The sequence below is a fragment of the Rhipicephalus sanguineus genome, chromosome 7 (genome assembly GCF_013339695.2).
Source record: "Rhipicephalus sanguineus isolate Rsan-2018 chromosome 7, BIME_Rsan_1.4, whole genome shotgun sequence".
Lineage (NCBI taxonomy): Eukaryota > Metazoa > Arthropoda > Arachnida > Ixodida > Ixodidae > Rhipicephalus > Rhipicephalus sanguineus.
In genome coordinates this window covers 117475581-117497438 of record NC_051182.1, presented here as the reverse complement: position 1 = coordinate 117497438, position 21858 = coordinate 117475581, and the positions used below count along the sequence as shown (strand labels likewise).

Here is a 21858-nt window from a genome sequence, read left to right as displayed (position 1 = left end):
TGACTTGTCATTTGTGTCTGCCACTCCAGTATATTGGTAAAGTCTCAAGTATAAGTTGTTTGAGCACTTGAGGTGCCGTAACCTACCCCAATAGCACACTTTTTGTGACGAAGATTGTGTTGAGTCACTTTGTAATCTAAGTACCGTTGCATTCCCGACAGGCCCGAGCTTTACCATCGACACGGCGTGTTCGTCGACGATGACGGCCCTGAACCAGGCCATGCTGGCGCTTCGTTCCGGACAGTGCGACGCGGCCATCGTGGGCGGCAGCACGCTCACCCTGAAGCCCACCACGTCACTCAACTTCTTCCGCCTGGGCATGCTTTCCCCAGACGGCATGTGCAAGGCATTCGACTCGGACGGTGAGCGAATTGTAATTATTTCGCAAAATTGTGCATCTGGGCATAGAACTTAGTCTGTTGTGTTAACCCATATATACCCAGTGTCCTACATATAGGACGCTTCTTTGATGCACTCTAACATCGCTATTTCTTTAGCTGATGACTAGCGCCACCTACAGCACATGAAGCAAACCTCAATGAGGCCTGCCTAATGTGCTGAAGGTGGCGCTTCTATGTCGGTGTCATCACCGACATAGAAGTTATCTTCAGCTTTGTGAACAGTACATAGACAAGTGGTTCTTCAGAAACAGCGAAAGTTTATTAAGAACGATAAATGGCTGTAAAATTTCTGGCGCATAACGTAGGCATTCCCAGCCAGAAGCTAGCAGTGATCAGGGCGCCACACTCGTAGACTTCATATGCCACTTCTGGCACTTGTGGGGCTGCTACAAGACATCATGCTTTCCCATTTGCTTAACACTTAGGTGATCAACAGATGTTCCAGAACTGTGTTCCAGAACTAACTTTTCCCAACTCTACCGTAATGCAGGAAAGGGGTACGTCCGGAGTGAAACCGTCGGCGTCTTCTTCCTTCAACGGGTTTCGGAGGCCCGGCGTATCTATGCCAAGTTGATTCACACCAAGGCCAATGCGGACGGCTTCAAGAATGAAGGTATGCATCACCGCACTTTTTGCACAGGACTACGGATTACAAAGCGTGTACATATTCGTACAGATAGTTCATGACGTACACTACCACCTTGTTCGTGAATATGTTAAAACTTCACGTGTGAAATAGCGGAATGACGTCAAAGGCAGAAGTAGTGCTGGTGCCGCCACATTGTGAAGTTTTCTTCAACCACAATACGTTAGCAACGTTGCGTTGTTCATGCAGGAGAGAGAGACAGAGCGAATAATATATTCGTTATAGGCTAATGATTGTTGCCGTCATCACCTCTGCACCAGTGGACAGATAGACTGTGGCTGTAGCAGTTGTAGTTCTGTCTTCTCTACTTTACATTATCGTCACGATATGACACCAATAGGGCCACTTCACGCGTCTTTGTCATGGAATTCTGATGATCCGTGAATCTGTAAACTATGACACATATACGGACATGCTGATCATATATACGGACATATATTGACGTGTTTATAGTATACGGACCCGCTGGCTGTATACAAGGGCATATATGGATAAGTCTTGACATACGGGTATGCTGACCGTATATAGGGACACATACGAACATGCTGACCATAAAAGGACATATATGTACATGTATTGTTCTACGGACATGTGAACCGTATATACGGACACGTCTTAGTATGCGGACACACTGACCGTAAATAAGCACATATACGAACACGTGCGAGTACAGATAATAACAACTGCCCTTTGACACTGCATTTCAGGCATCACATTCCCATCGGGCAAGGTCCAGGAGCAGCTTCTGCGCGAGGTTTACACCGAAGCCAAGGTCGATCCGCACAAAGTGGGCTACGTCGAGGCCCACGGCACCGGCACTAAGGTCGGTGACCCGCAGGAGTTGGGCGCCATCAGCAACGTCTTCTGCGGTCCCGGCCGCGAGAAGCCGCTCAAGATCGGCTCCATCAAGAGTAACATGGGCCACTCCGAGGGCGCCTCTGGTGAGTAAAAGTTGTAAGAGTCGCAATGATGATTAGCAGCGATGAGTGAAATGCTCATATGCAGGGTCTGCCTGTAAAGTAGTGGGACTGCTCATGATGGTTAGCGCAAACGGAACACGGACGCTTGCGTCGCGTTTTCTTCTCTCCGTCCGTGTTCCGTTTGCGCTAACCATCACGAGCATTTTCCAACTCGCCCAGTTCGCTACCCTCTTAATGAGACTGCGTCGGGTAAAACGTATTTCTTAAGGCGAAAGCCTTGGATCGATACCTCGTCTAAAGCAAAATTTGACCGTCGGCGTCTCGCGGCGTCGGGGACGAAATGACGCAAAAGTCGTCAGGTGAACACGTCACCATATGACGTCACAGATCGCCAAAATTTGTGAAGTCACTGTGACTTCTCGTGACGTGACGTCGCATGATGAGGTCATCACACGACATCGTAGGTTGGTCAATGGTGGTCCGATCACGGAGGCAATGCAAAGCCAGGTGAGGTGCTTCTGATCTTGGAGGTACTGCAAAGCCACGTTAGGTGCAGAAAGCTTTTGAAGAGTGGCGGGGCAGGATCAATACATCGACTGAGAAGGAAAGGATGGCTTTCGCTTCGAGTTGTCTTAAGTGAATGCGGGACCCTGCGAGTGACCTAATCGGTGCATGTTGTTTAAGTTCTTCGAAATAGGTTCCTTTGGCATCGATACACAGAGTACAACACTATTCCCACGCTTCAAATGCTGCCTGAAAGTCAGCTGCCGTGACCTCTGTCAGACCCTGGAACAGCCCGTTGGATGGCGGGAACACCATTGAAGCAGTGACCTATCAGGCTTGTCTTGAGATTTAGGGACAGGAAGAAGTCTGCCAGGCTCTTATCAGAGCTGTATCACGACTGCATTAGCCCTGATGCGAGTCCAGCAGACTTCTTTCTGTTCCCAAAGATCAAGAGAAGCCTGTAGTGTCACCGTTTCGGTTGTGTTCCCGCTTTCTAAAAGGCTGTCCCAGAGTCTCTGATAGAGGTCACGGCAACTGACATTCAGGGAGCCTTTGTAGCATGGTAACCGGGTTTTAATCTGTATCAACGCCCAAGTAAACTGATGTCTACCAGCCGGATCAATAAATTATTTAGACCCAGTCTGATTACTTTGCGGACAGACCATGTACTTCGTAACGTCTGATAGTTTTTGACGTCAGCATTCGTTAAATCGAGGTTCGGCTAACGAACTCTGCATTATGACACTTGCCTCTTCTCAAGTCCAATCAATGTCCGTTCAGCGTCTTCTCCCCCTGCTCTTGCCGTCCAGGCGTTTGCTCGATAGCCAAGGTCATCCTCGCCATGGAGACCGGCACCATCGCGGCCAACCTGCACTTCAAGGAGGCCAATCCCAACATCCCGTCTCTGCACGACGGCACCATCGAAGTCGTGCACAAGGCGTCCCCGTTCCCCGGCGGCCTGGTCGGCATCAACTCGTTCGGCTTTGGCGGCGCCAACGTCCACACCATCCTGGAGGCCAACCCGGGGCCCCACGTGGACAGCCTGCCTCGCGAGAAGCCCGAGCTGCCCAGGCTCGTCCTCATGGCAGGCAGGCTCAAGGAATCCCTGGAGGTGAGCTGTGCCTTAGACATAGCGTGTGCACCGGTGCTCTGGTCCGTGGAGATGTTTTCGACTGGCCTGTTGTTCCTTGCGAAATACATCTGATGAGCGCAAATATTTCTGTAGTACTTGTGCAAGACGTTTCGCGTGGTTTCTTGAGCAGCTGTTTTTGCGGGTGCCTCTCTAATTGACTAGGTTTTGCGAGCGGCTCTTTAGGGGGATGACCAGGCGCATGAGCCAGTAGCGTAGCCAGGGGGGGGGGGGGGCGCACCGGGCCTGCGCTTCCCCCGCCCCGAAAATTTTTTCCCCGTGAGATACAGAGCACAAAATGACGCTCGACCTCACTTATCTGCCAAGACTCAATGTCGGGTGGAGGAGGTGCCCCCCCGCCCCTCCGGGAAAAATGTCTGCCACGCCACTTTCATGAGCGGCTCGTGAGGAGACTTCGAGGGACTCCATTGCACTAAACATATTTGTAGCGGCAATGATAGGCACTGTAGGTTGATCATGATGAAGATTGCATCGCGACTGGGATTGATGTAACAGTGCATCTGTACTGGATGATGCTGGCTTTGATACAACAAACTAGTTTGTAGCATGTTAGGAATTAAGCAAGATAATTTATATATTGGCTGCATCTTGTTTGTAATCAGATCCAACTGCGCTGTAAACACCGTCCTTAAGTACTATAATGCTTTAATGGTTTTAAATACTATAATGATTTTTCATATGCCTTACTAGCGAGTTTCAATAGTCCGTACGTAGTGTCTGTAACGGTGTTGCGTACATTAGAACGCCACATTTTACACAAAGAGCGTGCACAGAACTTCTGCTTTCGTGCTTTATGCAAAATGTAGTCTTGTGTGCGCAACTCCATTACAGACTCTATGTATGAAGTGCCAAATCTCACTATTATCCATTCCTCCCGCGTGCAGCGCACTCTGGACAGGGTCGAAGCCGAGGGCCCATACCCGGACTCGGCGTACGCCCTCCTGAACAAGGTCGGCCAGCCCAGCATCAACCAGTTCCCGTACCGGGGCTTTGCCGTGGTCCCCGTCGACGGCTCGGGCAAGGAAGCCGTCAAGTTCGCCGATCAGGTTCCGTTTGAGAAGCGGCCCCTGTGGTTCGTCTTCACCGGCATGGGCTGCCAGTGGAACGGCATGGCCCGCCAGATGATGCAGTTCGACGTGTTCGCCCGCTCCATCCACAAGTCGCACGAGCTGCTCAAGCAGTTCGGCATCGACCTCATCGACCTGGTGACCAGCGACAACGCCGACAACCAGACCATGGTGTCTCCGTTCGTCTCCATCGCCGCCATCCAGGTGCGACACGCGTTTCTCTTTGAGCCTACTAATGGAAGCATACAATCCAAATTGAGGTTTAAAGCATACCAACTTATATGACCGATTGCTCGTGAGAACCACGTCATGTTGTGACAAGTCTAGCCACTAAAAGTAATGTTGGCTCTGATGTAAGTGTTCCGAGTCCAAACTGCGCTGAATAACACGAACTGTAGACGCTGGAAATGAAAGTACGTGCATGATTTAGCAACAAATTTTAGGGTTTCTGTCTTTGATTAGCGTACAATTGTAAACAAGCATTTGATGCTTGTGAGGCGTAGCTTTCATGACTCGGGGATTCGGCCGGTACCTGCATCTTCTGCACATGTGGTTCGCCTATAAGCTACAATGCGTGCTTTTTGTTGCCCCTTCTCGTTCCTAGGTAGCACTGGTTGACATGCTTCGCGCCATTGGCGTACACCCTGACGGCATCGTGGGTCACTCTGTCGGAGAGATCGGCTGCGCCTACGCCGATGGCGGCTTCACCGCGGAGCAGACCGTGCTGTGCGCCTACTGGCGAGGCCGCTGCGTCGAGCTCGGAAACCTGCCCAAGGGGGCCATGGCTGCCGTCGGTAAGTGTCGTTAATGTGGGTGAAAGGTTTTGTTGGTGTGTCATTTCCCTACACTACTCGGTTACAACCCAAGAAGAATGTCTGCCTTGTCTACGGCCATCGCTGTGTCGGTAAAAATTGCAGAAATTCTCCAACCAGTGGCGTGTGGAGCACTTCTTGAGAGTTTCAGCTCGATTATTTTCCTATGCAGACACGCGTTTGTGTTGCTGGTGTTAGGTCGGAAACTTGAATGGAATTCGTCAGGGATGCTCAGCCAAACGTAATGCCGCGCAGCCAAATGTAATGTTTTAGACAGTAACGACAGACCTTTAACTCTTGATATTCATATAGCATTACATTAGCCGAGAAAAATTACTTAGGTTCGAGCGGAAACCAGCTAGCACGACTGTCTTTCACAGGTGAAGGACAGGCGCCCTGCAGTTCTGTGGGCACTGCTTAGGTTTTTTTCTTAGGTTATCTAGTGCAGCACTGTGAATTGCGATGACACAGATACACATGCGATTGTAATTATCACAGCAAAAGTTAGGCACTCAGAGAGGGACAGAAGAGTAGGAAAACGGATAACACAAATGTCGATAATCAACTAAATGGTTCCGCTTTGATGGAAAATAATGGCAGGCAAAAGAAACATATCTTCTCAGCAATGCAGCACACACCAAGCTTTCTGGAAGGAATCCTCACTGACAAGCTCCGTGTTCTATCATTGTAAGTGAATACAGTTGACTCACGATAAAAAGAAATCTTTTGATCGGTATTGCTGCTTAAAGGGAACAATTGCCTCTAACATGATTGGTTTTGTACTTGAATTCTTCACTCCTGTTCATCTCTCAGTAAAATGCAGAACTCCTGTTCAACGGAAGATATTTTTCTGGTCCCCTCAGGTTCTGCTTATTAACAGTCTACTGCATGTTCAGCTCCTTGTTCGTTTCTTCCTGTCCGCGGTCCCCACTTTCTGGGTTCGCATAATGCTGTTAGATTTGAGTGTTGCAGATCTGTGCATATCCACGTGGATCTTCATTTTCACCTTAAACGCTCATCTTCTCTGTCAGGCCTGACGTGGGAGGAGGCGAGGAAGCGCTGCCCCGAAGGCGTCATCCCGGCGTGTCACAACGCCGAGGACTCGGTGACCGTGTCCGGTCCGGCCGAAGCCGTGGCTAAGCTGGTCGCCGACCTGAAGGCCGAGAACGTGTTTGCCCGCGAGGTGAACAGCCTGGACGTGGCCTTCCACAGCCCTCAGATGCAGAGCATCGGACCTTCACTCAGGCAGGCCCTGGAAAAGGTAGGGTGTTATTTGGTGTGGACCTGGTGGTGGGGAGCTTTTGCATTGCTTGATTTACAAAGAATTACAGTAGAAGCTCGTTGATACGTTCCCGTTTCGTATGATTTCCCAGTGTGAATGTTCGCGCTATCATCAGCGCAATTATGCTATGTTTTAGTGAATTCAGATTGTACGTTTCCCCGGATACTACGTTTTCCCGGACCTACCTCTGTGGTCGAGTGGTTATGGTGCTCGACTGCTGACCTGATAGTCGTGGAATCGAATCCCGGCCGCGGCGTTCGCATTTTCGAAGGAGGCGAAAATGCCTGAGGCCCGTGTATATTACATGTAGCTGCCTCAGGTGTTCGAAATTTCCGGAGCCCTCTACTACGGCGTCCTTCATAATCATGTCGTGGTTTTGGGTCGTAACACCCCAACCATTATCTCTTTGCCACGTGTTTTTTCAAAAACGTATCAACGAGGTTCTACTGCATGTGTAGTGCACCTGGTTTCAGTTCTGCATGCAAAGGCTGTCGACACACTCGAGTGTGCTCACTTTGGCGTCGGACTTCGCTTGCTGGCTAAGGGCTATTTTTCTGAGCTTTGGATTTGTTAATCATTATTGGGCAGGACTGGTTAAGTATTGAGCAACTGCAGTTTTTCACATATGGCAGCTGGACGTTGCACGTAGTCGAGAGTGAATTATGATCTGTAATCCCAAGGACTTGCACGTCTAGTTTCTTTTTTTGCCCTAAACTGTATGTGTTCTTTGCAGGGGCGTAGCCAGGGGGGGGGGGTTGGGGGGTTCAACACCCCTCCCCCCCCGAAATTTTTCAATTTTGCTTGCGTATATATACACGCGCACATACAAACGCACGCACGAGCATACAAAAAGTATGGTTGAACCCCCCCCCCCCCGAAAAAAATTTCTGGCTACGCCCCTGGTTCTTTGGGAAAGTTGACACACGACACATAAACACAAAATTATCTGTTTGTTTAAAAGTTGACTCTTTTAGACAAGGTTTTATTTATTATTTTTGATGATTACTTATTATTCCTTTTCTCTCAGTACACTGTTTCTCTGTGGAAGTAACTGCATAAATCATTGTTTAAATTTACTGTGTTTAGGTCTAGAGTTGTGTTTAGGTTTAGGTCTCGACGCCATCTTGGTCGAGATTGGCTGTTTCGTATAGAATCCTCATACCTTCCACTATACCTGTGTGGCTGTGGATTCACACCAAAGAGTTCAAAATGGCCTATTTAATCATATCGTAAATAACGGTGCATGAGACCCCCAGAATTAAAAAAAAATTCACAGACGATTACGATACTGCCTAAAGCGGACTCCGAGCGCAGCTGTTTAGGTGTTTTGATTTTGCGATAGGTCGAGGCGCGACTGCCTCGCTAACTGGGAGACCGCGGAAGGCAGCGCGTGGGCACGTTCCACAACAGCCGCCGCAGACAAGCCTCCGTTCATGCAACGCTTTATTTGCATATATGGTATAGTGGACGCCCTCGGCGCATACTTAGCGATGACGTCATCGGTGACCGCACGACGGCGCGCACTACAGTGGCGCCGCGGGTGGCCGCCGCGGAACCTGTCTTCTCGGAACTATTGTTTCCTCCTCCTCGCGCTCTCCTCGCTATCGCCGTCTTTCATCCTTGATATTTGATGGAGCAGCGCAGAAAAGGACAAATTCACGCACACATAAAACGACACAAACGCGTGCGTGTATTTGTCCTCTTGTGCGCTGCTTCATCAAATATCATGGCTCACCAACTAGCCCCTCAGTACATATCGAGTACTTTCATCCTTGCTCGCGCTGCGGGTTACGACGATGCCGACGCCGCACAACACAGGAACGGGCGTCTAAGTTATTATGGGCGAACATGGGCCCGGAGCGTGACTCCTTGTTCGTGCCACTGAGAATTAAATCGAGCTTCGATTATTTCTGTTTGCATCGTCCAGGTGGTGCCCCAGTCTAAGCCCCGCAGCGACCGCTGGGTGAGCTCGTCTATCCCCGAGAGCCGCTGGGGCGAGCCCATGGCCAAGCGCTGCTCAGCAGAGTACCACGTCAACAACCTGCTCTCGCCCGTGCTCTTCCGCGAGGCCCTCCAGCACGTGCCCAGCGACGCCATCTTGGTCGAGATTGCGCCACACTGTCTCCTGCAGGTGAGCTAGCTGGTGCCATGTTTTTTTTTTCGAAGCAGTCTTAGACTACTTCGCTGCCCGCATTAGAATCACTGTTATTTCTGCCCAGTATACTAGGTAAAGCGTTATATGCTGTAATTAGTTATATGTGACAACTCGTAGTACTCGCATTAAAGAAGGCTGAGTTGTCGGTTTGGCATGACACACATGCAACGTAAAAACTAACTTAATTCATACTGGCATGTTAAGTATACGCTCTTAATAAATATCAATGCAGTGAAATACTCTTTTGCGTTGAATAATGAATTCCTTTTAAGCGTACTGCTGTAAAGTTGCGATTATAGACTATTTTACGGTTAGTGTTCTGTGTTGCCACATTGGAGTGTTAACTTTGCTGTTTTGTATAACAAATAAATGAACAGGGATGTGGTAGACGCATGTTCATGAAAATGTCGGGTCGACGCATTCGACGTTTCCTTACCTTGTTAATTTCGTGCCACGACATACAAGTGTAAGAGAACATTCGTTTAACAGCCCAAGATGGCGGCTCCCGTGTGTCAAAAGTAAAATCGTCTATAGGCAAATATTCATAATGCCCTTTTTTTTGAACCCCGCAGGCCATTCTGCGGCGAGCTGTCGGCTCCAGCGCCACCTGCCTGGGCCTGATGAAGCGGAACGACGACAACCCCAAGTTCTTCCTCAACTCTCTGGGCAAGCTGCACGCCCTGGGCGTCCAGCTGGACCTGACGCCGCTGTACCCGCCGGTGCCGTTCCCGGTGCCGCGTGGCACGCCCACCATCGGCCACCTGGTCAGCTGGGACCACTCGCAGCAGTGGACGGTGGTCAGCTGGAACGACTTCTGCACCTCGGCGCAGGTGAGACGCTCGCGGTCGTTGGCGAAGGCGGTGGCATTGGATGTTGTGGAAGAACCTGAGAAAGGTCACTTCGTACATACATGCCATTCTTACACACTCAGACGTCATTATAGCGAAGTTGCATAAGACATGAATATGACTTGGTTACGCCTGAAAGTAGTCCGCCACGGAGCATCAGTGCTTACGCTGCTCGGCTGCTGACCGGAAGGTTGCGGGTTCGATCCCGTCCCGGCGGTCGCATTTAGGTGGAGGCGAAATGGTGGAGAACCATGTACTGTGCGATGTCAGTGCAGGTTAAAGAACACCAGATGGTCGAAATTTCCGGATCCCTCCACTACGGCGTCCCTCATGCATAATCGTATCGTGGTTTTCGAACGTAAAACTCCAGATATTGTTATTATTATTAGACTTGAAAGTATGCAGAAACCTTAACACTGTATCTATGACAAAGCCATTTTTCATTTACTTCGTTATAACTGATAATCCACTATGTCTGTGTTTTCCATATATAAGTGCGAGTGTAAACGCGCAGATAAAACACAGTGAAACTTTACATGAGTGCGTTTTGACACATAACTGCTTCAGGGTGAGGGCACGTCAACAGGCAGTGAGAGATTCAGAGAAAGACAGATTAGGGAGGCCGAGAGAGAAAGATAATGGAAGGTGTAATGTCGCTACATTGTACTGGAATTGAGCACAAGTGGATTTAGTACCCAAGTTCTTGGACAATCCTCAACTTGGAGTTCAGCCTTCGCTCGACTGAGGTGAGCCAAGTGCGACTGCTCCGCCGAAGACGACGCTGCACTTCTCATCAATTGTGACCGATTGTATATTTTATAGAAATCAGGGCAACACAAACGCCGACTAGTAACTCGTTAGCGTTTGTGTCCCGACTTCTCTCTTGTGTCTGGCACTGCCATAGACTTTCTTGAGTTGAGGCGCAGCGTGAGTGTAGGGACAGTCTAGAGTAGAGGGGGGGGGGTTAAAATTGCGATTCCAGTGCAGCGTGTTCTCATCAGCTTGAATCGACACTTCCCGCACAGGTTTCCGAGGAGGTCGTCGAGGTTGATCTGGAGGCCAACGAGGCCGACGCCTACATAGCCGGTCACCAGCTGGACGGCCGCGTACTGTTCCCCGCGACGGGCTACATGGTGCTGGCCTGGAAGTCGCTCACCAAGCGCTGCGGCAAGCCGTTCCACCAGGTGCCCGTGGTCTTCGAGGACGTCACCCTTCACCGGGCCACCATTATACCAAAGACCGGTGAGTCGCGAGTCTGTGTTGCAGCCCACATAGCACAGTCCGCGTCATCTGTGCCCGAGCATGCGGGAGCCGAAGAGAAGGGAAACGTATGGGAACGAGACGATGCCAGTCCAAACTCGACATATTCCTATGGTGAAAAAATTACTCTTGCATTAAATGTGAAAGCACGGAGAGTCTTCATGACACGACCAAATTGATATCTGTACTATTTTGATGTCCATATAACCTGACATTGCATCATGACGTGATCACATGAGATTGCAACATGGCGTCACCCCTTTGTTACACAATGATGTCATTGTGACATCATGTGATAACCTCACGATGACTACATCACTCGAGTGATCTCAACGGGTCACATGTGATGACATGTCATGTGACATGCGATAACTCGGGTGACGTGTGATGACGTCCGCGCTCGAGTGAGTTTTGTTGCCCTTTTGTGGTAACGCTGGTCGCTCGAAGGTCGCGGGATCGAATCCCGGCCGCGGCGGCCGCATTTCGATGGAGGCGAAGCGCTAGAGCCCATCGTGCTTAGATTTAGGTGCACGTTAAGGAACCACAGGTGGTTGAAATTTTCAAGGCCCTCCACTATGGCGTGTCTAATAATGATATCGTAGTCTTGGAACGTAAAAACCCCAACAATTAATACAATATATTATTCTGTGTTTGCAGGCTCCGTGAAGTTCCTGGTGAACATCATGCGCGCCTCGGGCGAGTTTGAGGTCTGCGAGGCCGGCATGGTGGCCGCGAGCGGTCGAATCCGCATGGCCGAGGAGGGCGAGAAGCTCTTGGAGAAGGAGCCGCCCGGCACGCCGGCTGAGACCGTGGCCTACGAGCTCGAGGCCGAGGACATCTACAAGGAGCTCAGGCTGCGGGGATACGAGTACACCGGAGCCTTCCAGGGCATTATCAAGGCCGACCTGAACAGTGGGTCTATTTGCCTTCAGTTCTGTAGCTCTCGGATCATGTGCTGCGTTTCAGATGACATGGGATGTTCAGTAGTTATTTAAAGGTAAACATATTCGACAGCAATCTGTCTGGCTGGGTGAAATTATAAGAATAAAAGCACTCTCCAGCCACGTTTTGTCTTTAGTTTTTTAATTTAAGAAAACTAAAGACAAAACATAGCTGGAGAGTCCTTTTATTCTCACAGCAGTTATTGAGTGCTTCCGCCCATGAAAAAATAGTGCGAGTTTGTGCTCGTCTCGGTACCCTTCCTTGTAGACCTGTCATCTTTTTTTGCAACCCCTTTTACTTTCAACTGTAAATTATGTTTGCTCGGAATGGATGCAATTGATAACAAGTTGCCCGTGCATTTTGAGCTTGAGATTATTATTATTATAGGAAAATATAAAATAACTGACCTCAGAATAAATAGATCTTTATTTACTTTTGTAATTTTGATTAACTACTGAAAAATCCATAGACAAACATCACAAGCTTTTAAAGGTTTCAGTAAAATATTGGGTGCCTTGGAGCAAATTTGTGCAAAATTAGCACGTTTATAATCCATCATAATCCGCACCTGAAGGCGATGTGCCAGGTGTTGGAAAATGCAGTGCTCCTTGGTTTTTGTTTTTATGAAAAATTTTCCGAATTGTGATTTTCGCAGTGCCATACGGCAAGCTGAAGTGGGAGGATAACTGGGTGACCTTCATCGACACGATGCTGCAGTTCAGCATCCTGGGCAACCCTGTGCGAACCCTAAACCTGCCGGTCAGAATCCAGTCGTGTCGCGTCGATCCCGAGGTTCACGCCAAGGTCGTCGAGAAGGTCGGCGATGCTGGTAAGTAGCCTGCGGCACCAACGATTAATTTCTCATTGTTTGTAAGACGCTCGCCAAAATAAAATTAACACAGTGAAACATCATTATAACAAGGCTGCATCTGATACGAAAATTGATTCGTTATATCCATAAATTTTTTATAAGCGTATATCCCCAGTTTTGTAATAATGGGGAGACTATTCTTCGTCTACGCTGTTATAACCGATAATTCATTATATCAGTAGTTGTTATATCGACGTTTGCCTGTGTTGAACAACTTTTGGCTGTGTTGACAGCTTTTGACCAGGATGAGCTCGTTATTAAATATGCCCTTATAGTAGTGTACTTTGACAAACATTTAGTTCTTGTAGAAGCTGTATTGTTTTCTTTTTTTTATCTTGAGTATCTATTGGCCTTCTGTCATACTTTGGGGGAGCCTTGGAATGAAGGAATGAACCAGAATATACAAGATACGTACAAACATACATCTGTGGAACACAATATTCTTTACTTTGCACTTAATGCGTTATATCGACTGTGTTCCCTAACTCTTCCCCAAGGGGAACATAACGGAGATGAGATTCTTACACAATATGAGTGTTATCCTAAGGGCAGTCTAAAATGACATTGGTACGCGTACTCTGTAGGCCCTTGCTTGCACGCATTTTCGTTGCTCACATCGCAATACCCGTTTGCAGGCATCGACATCGTCTTCGACCGCTACCTCAACACGTGCCGCGCCGGCGGTGTCTCCATGCGAGGACTGAAGGCCAGCATTGCCCCGCGACGTACCACCCAGCAGTCGCCCTTCCTCGAGGAGTACCAGTTCGTGCCCTACTCGGACGACGATGCTGCTCGCAACGAACGCGAGTCCTGCATCCGCGAGTACGTCGAGGTGTGCTGCGGCGTCGCCCGGCGCGTCCTCGAGTCCTGCGGCAAGAACAAGGCGCAGATCTCGGACGTCATGAACGGCTTCCGTGAGGCTCCCGAGCAGGTTCTCAACCGGTACCTGGAGAACCCCGGCGACAACCACGGCCTCCTCAAGGTCCTGGCCGCCATCCAGAAGCAGGCTAACGGCTCCGCCGCGTCTCTGGTCGCCACCGTCCAGTCCGCCCTGGCGGCCCACAAGGAGGACCTGGAGCGCGACTTCCTCAACACGGTCCTCTTCGAAGAGGACCCGCTGCGGGGTCTCTTGGACGTCATCGTCGAGAACACGAGCACCAAGAAGATCCGCGTCCTCGAACTGGCCGGCGACGGCGGCACCGTGCTGGCACCGTGGGTGACGGAACTGCTCCGACTATCACACATCCTGCTCAAGACCGACTACACCGTGGCCCACCCGGCTCCCGACACGATCGCGGCCGAGCAGCTTCCGGAAGGAACCAAGACTGTCACGTGGGACCCCACCTCGGCCGCCAAGAACGGGCTTCCCGAAGCGGACCTCATAGTCCTGCGCGGCGTTTCCAGCACGTCCTGGCAAGAGCCTCGAGTCCCTGGCTGAGGAACTGTTCTCGCAGAGCAAGGACAATGGCTTTGTCCTGCTTGCCCACCGCACGGCCCTCACTCCTGCCGAGATGTTCCTTTCGACCGTCGGCAAGGTCCCACTCCGGGTCCACGCCAGCGACGCCGTGGAAGCGGCGTTCCGCGCCCGCGGATTCCACGTGGTCGGCCTAAAGTCCAACAACGTGTCGACCCTTCTCCTGCTCCGCAAGACGACGCCCGTCGACGCATCCAAGCAGGAGGTGCTCAGGGTGAAGAACGCCGGCTACGACTGGGTCGAGCCTCTCAAGGCCAAGGCCGTCGAGTTCGAGAGCAAGCCCGCCGGAGAGAACCTCTGGCTGCTCGCCGAGGACGCGGCCGTCAGCGGAGTCGTAGGATTAACCAACTGCCTCCGGCAGGAAACCGGAAGCCACGTCAGGTGTATATTCAACGCGAGCGTCAAGGGATCCAACAAGGTTGCCGACTTCAGCCCGAGCAACCCGGCGTACAAGGAGATATTGGAGAAGGACCTGGTCATGAACGTCTACCGCGACGGACAGTGGGGGTCGTACAGGCACGTGGTCGCGCAGTCCAATGGAGCCCCGAAGACCGTCACGCCGTACGCCTTCCTCAACGTGCAGACCCGAGGCGACCTGTCCAGCCTGCAGTGGTACGAGTCGCCGCTGCGGTACGCATCGCCATCCAGCACCGCAAACGGTGTCCTGTGCAGTGTTTACTACGCTCCCCTCAACTTCCGAGACATCATGCTGGCCACTGGAAAGCTTCCCCCAGATGCCCTGCCCGGTAAGTGGCGTTGACAGATGTCGTCATCCTTGTTGCAGTTTCCGATTGGTCATGTGCCTACAGCTTTTCTCCGAGCAGTAACGTTTTGCGACTTTAGAAGCAATTGCTATTGCACAGGTGTGTTGTGTTGTGGTTAGTTCGTTACCAACTGCACTGAGAACCTGAAAGGGTTGAGGCACACTTGTTAAGGGGCATGGCTGCGTCGCTAAGCTTAGATGGCCAATAACTTTAGTGCTTGCTTTTGTTTAGATTAATTACTTTCAATGGTGAATGGGTGCAGTTTGTTGGGGATGTTAAATGCGGGAAATAGCGTAAAAGACTAAAACAGCCGATTTCTAATAGAAGTAACAAGTTTCACTTGTGCTGCGATGCACCTGTATACCTGTATATGTCCCCAGTGCAATGATTTCGCCTATAACTTTTTAATGCAGCATGTGACATGTTCATGTGGCATGCTCACTTGGAGGCATCTGAGGTGTTCGAGATATGTTTAATATTCTTTTCTTAGCATGCAGCGTATCGCTGCTTTACAAGATTACTATGACCACTCTGAATGTAAAGATAGACGTGCTTATAGGCGCTTTTATCGTGTTGTGCTGGGTAGAAAATCTCTTAAAAATCGTCCTACTGCCTCGGATTTATGCCACTGGAGTCTCCTGCAACTCGTAATATAATTATGTTTAGAGAGAGAGACAGAGAGGAGGAAAGAGAGAGGTTACTCAGATGCATATGCGGTTTCCTGCCCTCAACTGGGGGAAGGGATAAAGAGGCAAAAACAAAAACAACAACAGACAGAATGGAAGAGAGACATCACTAAATGCCCAGGCATTTGCAGGTGCATACCAATTATTCAGGTATTGTCGCAGCTTCAGTAAGCGACCCATGAAATACTGTTCCATGTCATTTCCCTATTGAAATGCGTTTCACAAATTTCTCTGTACTGTCCTCGTTGAAACAGGCAATCTGGCAACCTCCGACTGTGTCCTTGGCTTGGAGTTCTCCGGCCGCGACCCGAAGGGTCGCCGAGTCATGGGAGCCGTGGCTTCCGAGGGCATGGCGACGGCTCTGGCCGCCGACCCCGGATTCCTGTGGGAGGTACCCGAGTCCTGGAGCCTCGAGGAGGCCTCCACGGTTCCGGTCGCCTACTCGACCGCCTACTACGCCCTCGTGGTCCGAGGCAACATGCGGCCTGGCGAGTCCTTGCTCGTCCACTCTGGCAGTGGAGGCGTCGGACAAGCCGCCATCTCCATCGCCCTGTCCATGGGCTGCACAGTCTTCACCACTTGTGGTACGTGCAGGGAGTGGAGGATCCGAGATTCATGGCTTTTCAATTTATGACCTCGTATGTAGAAAGATGGACAAGTATAAATGTAAATCATGCAGCGAAAGAAAAGTTTTATGTATGTTTTCGAAGAAACTTGAAATGTGGTATTACAGTAGTAGCGTAGCCAGATGTCTTTTTTTTTGGGGGGGGGGGAGCGGGTTCAATCATACCTTATATATGTTTGTGTGTGCATTTGTATGTGTGCCTGTAATATAAACATGTAAAACTGAAAAATTTCGGGGAGGGGGTTGACCCCCCCCCCCCCCCCCGAGTATTGCTATTGCTGTTCATAGTTCTTTCATTCTGAAAGTCTAAACCACATGCCCTAAGTAAAATAAGTGTGCGAGGAGTAGTGACAGCTAAATTATGGCTCACGTATGCCTCTTCTTCAGGCTTCCTGTCATTGCAAACTCATCATGCAACAACTTCATCTTATCCAATTACCCTTAGCCCTCTGCATTGACTGGCGAGATTTCAGTTCTGTTGCCATTTTTTTTTTGTGTGTGCTATTCCGTCCGATATAGGTACGTGGCAGACAAGAGATTGTAGTGGGCGGAAAATTTTATGACTCTGCTGTACTTACACATTCTTTATCCAATTCCTCAGGTTCCAAGGACAAGCGAGAGTTCCTGAAGCGCCGCTTCCCGCAGCTGGAGGACCGCAACTTCGCAAACTCGCGCGATCTCACGTTTGAGGAGCACATTCTCGTTGAGACCAAGGGCAGAGGTGAGCGCTCGTTTGTTGCAGGCGTTAATTAGGGGAAGGAATTGCGTTAAGTTTAGTTTGCGTATACCGCATAAATCAACAGGCTGTTTTGTGAACGCCATGTTCCATGGTAAATAAAAGGAGAATTTTTTTCGAGGGGGCTCATGTACATGTTAGACAAAACCAAATGAATCAAACAGACATTTAGGCCAGGGAATGCCTACAGGACAGTAATTGTTGTCTTTAACTGTAGTGTACTAATTGTGACGTAAATTGAAATGAAGTGCACGACAAATCGCCCTTTCCGTCGGTGGGATCTGAACCCACAACCTTCGAGTTACATGTCTGATGCTCTACCAATTGAGCTACAACGGAAGGCGCTTCCGATAGTCATGTCATTGATTTGGAGACAAGTCCTCTAAAAAATACAGAGGCCCAGAGGGCCCCGTAATATTAAGCTGACCTGCCTTGCTAGCTTAGCCGATAAAGTGTTATGGTGGTAAGCTCGAAAATGCAGGTTCAATTCCTGGCTCCATCTAGGCGGGAGTGAAAGGCTTAAGCTTAGGTTTAGGTGCACAATGGAAAACGAGGCGGTCAAAATTAATCCATCTACGTTCTTGCTTTAGGCGTCGACCTCGTCCTCAACTCGTTGGCCGAGGAGAAGCTCCAGGCTAGTGTCCGCTGCCTGGCGACCCACGGCCGCTTCCTTGAGATCGGCAAGTTCGACCTGTCCAAGAACTCCCCGCTCGGTATGTCCGTGTTCCTCAAGAACGTCACCTTCCACGGCATCCTGCTGGACGCGCTGTTCGGCGACGACCCCTTCGTGGCGGCCGACAAGCGACGCGTGGCCGAACTCGTCCGCGAGGGCATCGCCTCGGGCGCGGTGCGACCCCTGGACGCCATCAAGTTCACGAGGGACCAGGCCGAGGAGGCGTTCCGGTTCATGGCCTCCGGAAAGCACATGGGCAAAGTCGTGCTGGAGGTGCGTTTAGCTTTGTTTTCTTTTTTTAAATTCTTTCCTCGTTCGAGGCAGTCATGCCATCAAGGACGTGCTCTTGCCCTTGTGAAATTATCGCACAATATTATGCAAGCTGTGCTATATGTTGCTGCCTTGAACAACAGGGACAAAAGTGGAGCTGAACTCTTTTCTGTCCTTCAAAGTTGTTGCTAAGTAGACCCCTTTCTTTAATTTGTTTACTCAGCTGTATAAAATGCGTTAGTTTATGTGGTATAGCTGTATACACTGTCTTACAGTAATAAATTTTACCGTATAGACCTTCTCGTTTGATAGTGGGCAGGCTGTGGCGAAATGTAGCAACAGTGTTCGAAAAAACTGTTATCTTGTCTTTGTAACACGCGTAAACGAGCCAACTCTCGGCGTTTGAAAACGAACAGGTCAGGCCGGAGGAGACGCCGCGCAAGACGACGCCCGCCACGCCGCTCACCGTAGAGGCCGTGGCGCGTACCTGCTTCTACGAGCACAAGTCGTACGTGATCGCCGGCGGCCTCGGTGGTTTCGGCCTGGAGCTGGCCGATTGGATGGTGCACCGCGGATGCCGCAAGCTGGTGCTCAGCGCGCGGTCTGGCATCCGGACGGGATACCAGAAGCTGTGCCTTCACCGGTGGCAGCAGGCCGGCTGCAAGGTGGCCGTGAGCAAGGCCGACGCCTCGACCGAGAAGGGAGCCCGACAGATCATCGAGGATGCCGTCAAGCTGGGACCCGTCGGCGGCATCTTCAACTTGGCAGTGGTCGGTGGTCACTTGCATATCTTATTAGTGGAATGACACTCTTCAAGAACTGAATTTGTGAACTGATTGTTTCTGGATTAATTACTTACTCACAGCAAAAGCTGTGTGTGCCGGTAGTTAACGTTAGTTAATGTAAGTTAATGTGAGCGAGTTTCAGTAAGTCTGTGACATGAAAGTCGGTGAAATGCAGTGTAGCGAAACTGCTGGATAAAGCTATGTTTCCATTATTTTTTCTTGCCTTATAAGTGAAGTTATGTTTGGTTCAGTAGGCTTGCTTGATTTAGCAAATGGCGTGTTAAGGCATGTACTTACAGAAGCATATTAAGAGTTTGCACTTTTGACTTGTGGACTTCAATAGTTAGTGGTACGAATTTGATTGCATGGCCCATACTTACTGTGCAGGTTCTTCGGGATGCACTACTAGAAAACCAGACGCCCGAGGCCTACGAGACTGTGTGCAAGCCCAAGGTTGATGGCACGCTACGCCTCGACGAACTGTCGCGGAAGATGTGTCCGGAGCTGGACCACTTTGTTGTCTTCTCGTCCGTGTCCTGCGGCCGGGGCAACGCCGGGCAGACCAACTACGGCTACGCCAACTCCGTCATGGAGCGTATCTGTGAGCGACGGGTTGCTGACGGACTGCCTGGTGAGCTGACGCATTAGCTGACATATTGGCATACAAAGATTAGCTGACATGTTAGCTTACTTACTTGCCAGCGCTGAATTCTTTCTGAGGGTTGACTGAGATGGCACATTGTTGATTTACGATCACATGACGGTGCAAGCGAAGGGTAATGTAGGCTAGAAATTTCGGGCGCAGCAGATCGTCGTGTGACACTTATTAGCTGATGTGTGTTCTTTCTGCGATATGATTGTGACATCAACACGTTTGCGACCTCGATTGCACGACTGTGATTGAGAGGTGCTGGTGGTCTGAAATACTGGTCCACCTAACTCATTTGTGCAACTCTGCGTGTTCTGTTTTCGTTTTCAGACGTGATTTTGTTATAATGAGGTTTGTGTTTATAATAAAAAATAGAATAAGTATCAAAGCTATCTTTCATATCATGTGCCACTCCTTTACAGCAGCACTTAAACTGCGTTAGCTCTCGCACGTGCATACACAGTTGCGATACTTATCTTGCCATGTCACTGTGCTCTTCTAGGCCTGGCCATCCAGTGGGGTGCGATTGGTGACGTCGGCGTCCTCCACGACACCATGGGCGCCGACGTGGTCGTTGGCGGCACCCTGCCCCAGAAGATAAGCTCGTGCATGGCCGTCATGGACCGGTTCCTCAGCCAGAGTCACCCAGTCGTGTCGAGCTTGGTCAAGGCTGACCTCTCTGCCAAATCCGACAGCAAGAACAAGCAAGACCTTGTACAGTCTATCGCCCACATTCTTGGTAAGCATAGCAGAGGATCTCAGTTGTATTGACCGCTTTCGCATGGCATTGTGGATGCAGCTTGTCCCTTTGCTAGCACCCAGACATGGCAGTCACGATGTCGCTGGTGCCTTGTATTATAACATGCGTGTTGCTTTGCTTTGACAATGACATTCTTTCACCAGGCGACCGCTATTCGAATTGTCATGGGGTGCAAAACACCTGTCGTGCAGCTGTGCTTCTGTTACTCAGCTTTTCGGTGCACTAGTACCCACAGATGGCAGCTGTTATGGCCTCTGTGATGGGTCCATATACGAGAGAATGCTGCATGAGTGCATGGGACACCCATAACGTTGTCGCGAGACATTACCGCGGGACGTTATCGCAGGACGTAATCGCAGGACGTAAGCGCAGGACATAAAAGAATGATATAAAAGCGCGATGCAAACGCATGACATGTAACCATGAGATGCACAACATGCTGGAGTTATAGTTTATTTATTTGGCAATACTGCTAACTCCTGTTCGAGTCGTTGCAGACAGAGTGCAGTTACAATGATAAATAACACATGGAACTGTTTTAAGGAAAACAGTAGCGTAAAATGAAAACATAAAGCAAAGAACAAACTCGCTAAGCAAAACAGTAGCACAAAGTGCATAATGACAAGATGAAGCAAAGACAAAGACAACTCGCTCAAGCAAAAATATAAGGCAAAAGGCATGAAATGCAAAGGAGGGAACTTTACATAATCAACTGGCAAGCAATGAGTCCAGCATTTCTATGCTGTCAGTTTCAATGGTGGTTACTTCGTCTTCTCTTGTCTCATTGAAAAGCACTGCATTTCTTCGTAGAAAACATGAACGTGAGCCTCAGTGAGGTTTTCCTCTGTGGACTTTCGTTTCTTGTGAACAACTTCTTGTAGTGACATTATTGTGCTCGATTCATGTGTGCAGGCGTAAAAGACCCCTCCAGCCTCAACCCGAACATTAGCCTCGGCGAGCTGGGCATGGACTCGCTCATGGGCGTCGAGGTGAAGCAGACCATCGAGCGCGACTACGACGTCGCCCTGTCCATGCAAGAGATCCGGCAGCTCACCATCAGCAGGCTGCGAGAGATCGGTGGAGGTGCCAGCAGCAGCGCATCGGCCAAGTCCGACGGCTCTGCCACACCTCCAGAGAGCGAAGGTAACGTACCGGGTCGTCCCGCATTTTGCAGCGCTGTTTCCTGTAATGAAGCAATACCAACAAGCTCGAGTTCAGACTGTTGTTAATGTTGTCATTAATTGCTGGATGTGGACTGTACAGTCTTGTCAAAAGTTTTGATGTCATCTTCGAGGGCGTGGCCAGAAATTTTTTCTTGGGGTGTGAGGGTGGGGGTGGTTTAACTACTCTTTATGTATGTTTGTGCGTATTTTTGTATGTGCATGTATATACATATACACAAGCAAAATGAAAAGACTTTGGGAGGGGTTGGGGTAGAACCCCCCCCCCCTTACCTTTGCCACTGGTCACCGGGCATGTGCACATGCCTCTCCTAAGCCGCATAATGACTTGGACCACTGTAGAGCTTTCATTGCTCCAAGGACAAACACTTGAAAGCATCTAAAGGTTAGGCAAAAC

General features: G+C 49.9%; 1 protein-coding gene across 1 annotated transcript in view; it reads left to right on the top strand.

Moving 5' to 3' along the window:
- LOC119399780 (fatty acid synthase-like) overlaps positions 1-21858 on the top strand; it is a 50758-nt gene that overhangs the window by 24200 nt on the left and 4700 nt on the right. The window contains 21 exon segments of the mRNA XM_037666619.2: positions 162-362; positions 892-1014; positions 1755-1988; positions 3281-3582; positions 4506-4892; positions 5293-5482; positions 6532-6761; positions 8710-8913; positions 9510-9767; positions 10811-11027; positions 11703-11957; positions 12643-12816; positions 13494-14269; positions 14271-15078; positions 16037-16366; positions 17009-17128; positions 17734-18089; positions 18503-18856; positions 19259-19502; positions 20023-20259; positions 21193-21423. Of these exon segments, the coding sequence (XP_037522547.1) occupies positions 162-362; positions 892-1014; positions 1755-1988; positions 3281-3582; positions 4506-4892; positions 5293-5482; positions 6532-6761; positions 8710-8913; positions 9510-9767; positions 10811-11027; positions 11703-11957; positions 12643-12816; positions 13494-14269; positions 14271-15078; positions 16037-16366; positions 17009-17128; positions 17734-18089; positions 18503-18856; positions 19259-19502; positions 20023-20259; positions 21193-21423 (6231 nt within the window).